The sequence below is a fragment of the Anticarsia gemmatalis genome, chromosome 12 (genome assembly GCF_050436995.1).
Source record: "Anticarsia gemmatalis isolate Benzon Research Colony breed Stoneville strain chromosome 12, ilAntGemm2 primary, whole genome shotgun sequence".
NCBI classification, from domain to species: Eukaryota; Metazoa; Arthropoda; class Insecta; order Lepidoptera; family Erebidae; genus Anticarsia; species Anticarsia gemmatalis.
In genome coordinates, this window is record NC_134756.1 from 10268686 (window position 1) to 10271399 (window position 2714).

Here is a 2714-nt window from a genome sequence, read left to right on the forward strand (position 1 = left end):
ATATTGGATCTGTGGCCTCAATTTCTGAGCAGTAACTTCCTAGATGGTTCTTCTTATACGCTCTGTCAAGAAGGAATTTTTGAGGGCAGTGAAGGTTTGGTAAATGTGTACAACCTATTTCGTGGCACCAATCGCACTGCGGGCTTGCTTTCTTGCAATCTTTGCAACTGATTAACGAAGAACAGTAGTTTTCTAGTGGATCTAAATTCGTTATCATGTCTTTGTTGTACTGTTCTGTATATTTTATAAAAATAAATATAAACCATAATGTTTTGCTATAACTGCGCATTTTTACTGCTTATCTGTAATAGAAATTATAACATTAAGTCCCAGTTTCTCCACTTCCGGCCCGGTATATGAAAGATTAAATAAAATGTTGGCATTAAAAAAAAATCCTCACTAAGAATTGCTCTTGTGTCACGGGGACTTTAACAAACATCTAAAAAACGGAGACAAAGCACAACCAGACCCGAAACAATTATGGATTGATCGCGTAAATAATAATTGTTTCGTTGCGGAATCGAACCCGCGATCTCCCGACGCAATGTTAGCGGCGTGGCGCCTTTAACCACTGCACAACGGAGGCAGTCAAAATTGTTTCCATACATTTGTTGTCACTTTATCTACAATATAAGTTATCTTACACTTATTTCCAAGCAGTGAAATTGGTTTTTCAGCCAGTTTTATGGTTTATGAATAAGAGTCTTATAACCTAACCTAGAAATTAAATGACAACAATTATAGATAAATATAAAAATAACTACCTTTTCAAACCAATACTAATTTAGCAGTCGTTAAATTTATAAATTATTAAATAAAATAAAAAAATAAATCACTTACGGACAACATGGACCACTTCGCACAAGACGCGACTGACCGCAATTTTAGCCAAATGAATAACAATGGCTTGTTCTCTCTATATATGAGTTCTGTTAATGAAATGTTTATAAACAGGGCTTTGAGAATGAATGATCGTTACATCTCACGTGAAATCATTCTTAGTGACAATGATATCTTAACAAGTCATAATAGGATGTTAAACAATATCATAATTGATTAGTGGGCGTGAATTGTCATACCGAAATTCTGTGAAATATCTTTTAATATTATGAATGTGAAAGTGTATCTTTGTTTATTTTACGTCAATACCTGGTGATTTATTTAAAGGAGATCGGCAGATTTCGTACAGCTTAAAGTTTATGTTGTTTCGTTACAGAATTTGTACCACTTATTAAGGGGACTAAGTCACTTATTTATATTTGGGAGTATTATTTTTAGAAGTCCGGATTAATTAGAAAGTATTTGTTTATTTAAATAATAATTTTTGGTCTATGGCTTATATTTGTTGACAACTAAAGAAAAAGAAAATCTCATGAGACGTCACTGTTAGTCTGACGTCTACGCATCCGCTAATTTGTCGTTGTTTTGGATTGTGGTTTTGACAGCATCTGAGCAATTTAGCCAACTATCGGGGCTTCTAAAAATGGACATAACTTTTACCTCCCAACTTTTAAAAATATAAGAATTTTAAAATAAGCTTGTCTATCATATTAGCTACCAATTAAAACAAAAAGTAAACCTAAACATGACATTTGATAAGCTGTACGAATTCTTCATACAAACCTGCCGTTCGTCTTTGGAGAGATGGTGCAGTAGGTATATCTTGGGAAAGTTTGTAGGTTAGGTACTATTTCACAAAAGTACAACACGGGTGGATACACGGACATACGTTAGTATTATATGAAAATCTCCAAGAATATGTACCTACTATCTTTTTAATCAGGTCGATAAAAATAAGCTATCTCAAATCTTGTTAAGCTGTGTGATATTTCTCAAGATGTGATGTGTCCGTAAAATTAAACACCGTATTTTAAAATGCCAATTTCATATTTATTTGCGCAACAATAATGTGATTATGTATGTAAATAACTTATATTAAAAGACTAAAATTAAACATAAAACAATTTCCTACTATAAGGTTCACAAGTCAACCGATTCAGGGTCCATTTCATCAAGTCATCAGCACATTTGTCACCAGTGACGCAACTCTGTGTGTCATCACACCAACCGCATTGATACGCCGCCGGGATCATCCTGCAAGACTCACACTCCGTAGCCAAAGCTTCACAAGAATACACCAACAAAGGAACCTCATTCGAATATGGCTGAGCACCTCCCCAAATAACTCTCAGCGACCCCCGTTCTGTATCTCCATATTCCAACAAATCAGATTTCAAAATCATCGGAATACAATAAACCATATTATTTATTAGCAATGCCTTCAAATGCATGTGACGATTCTTCAACCTAATCTGACATATGATTTCTTTATCATTGACTATTGGATCTGGAAGGTACACATTTACTTTGATGTACATATTCACTCCAGCGGGAACTAAGACTGGGCCGTTGTGGTAAATATGTGGGCAAGCTTTTATTTCTCCAGTTATGTTAGATATTTCAACGTTAGTTGCTGCAGTAGGGCAAATCTTCTCTGGTCTTTCCGTACAACCCAGGTTGTGACACCATCCGCAGGGATACCACATGCTCTTGACACAATCGTAACAATTGGAGAACGATCTGCAATAACCACTCGGGTCCTTCAATAGCATAGAACCATCGTTGAATTGATTCAGACTCATCAAAAAATCCTTGATCCGGCTAATTTCTTCTGGACTTAACCTAACAATATCATAGCTTTCAGTTGTTGGCAT

General features: G+C 35.3%; 1 protein-coding gene across 1 annotated transcript; it reads right to left on the minus strand.

The window, feature by feature from the left end:
- Window positions 1-1949: 1949 nt before the first annotated feature.
- Window positions 1950-2714, minus strand: LOC142977390 (uncharacterized). The gene has a single exon (XM_076121269.1). The coding sequence runs from the start codon at window positions 2712-2714 to the stop codon at window positions 1950-1952; it is 765 nt and encodes a 254-aa protein (XP_075977384.1).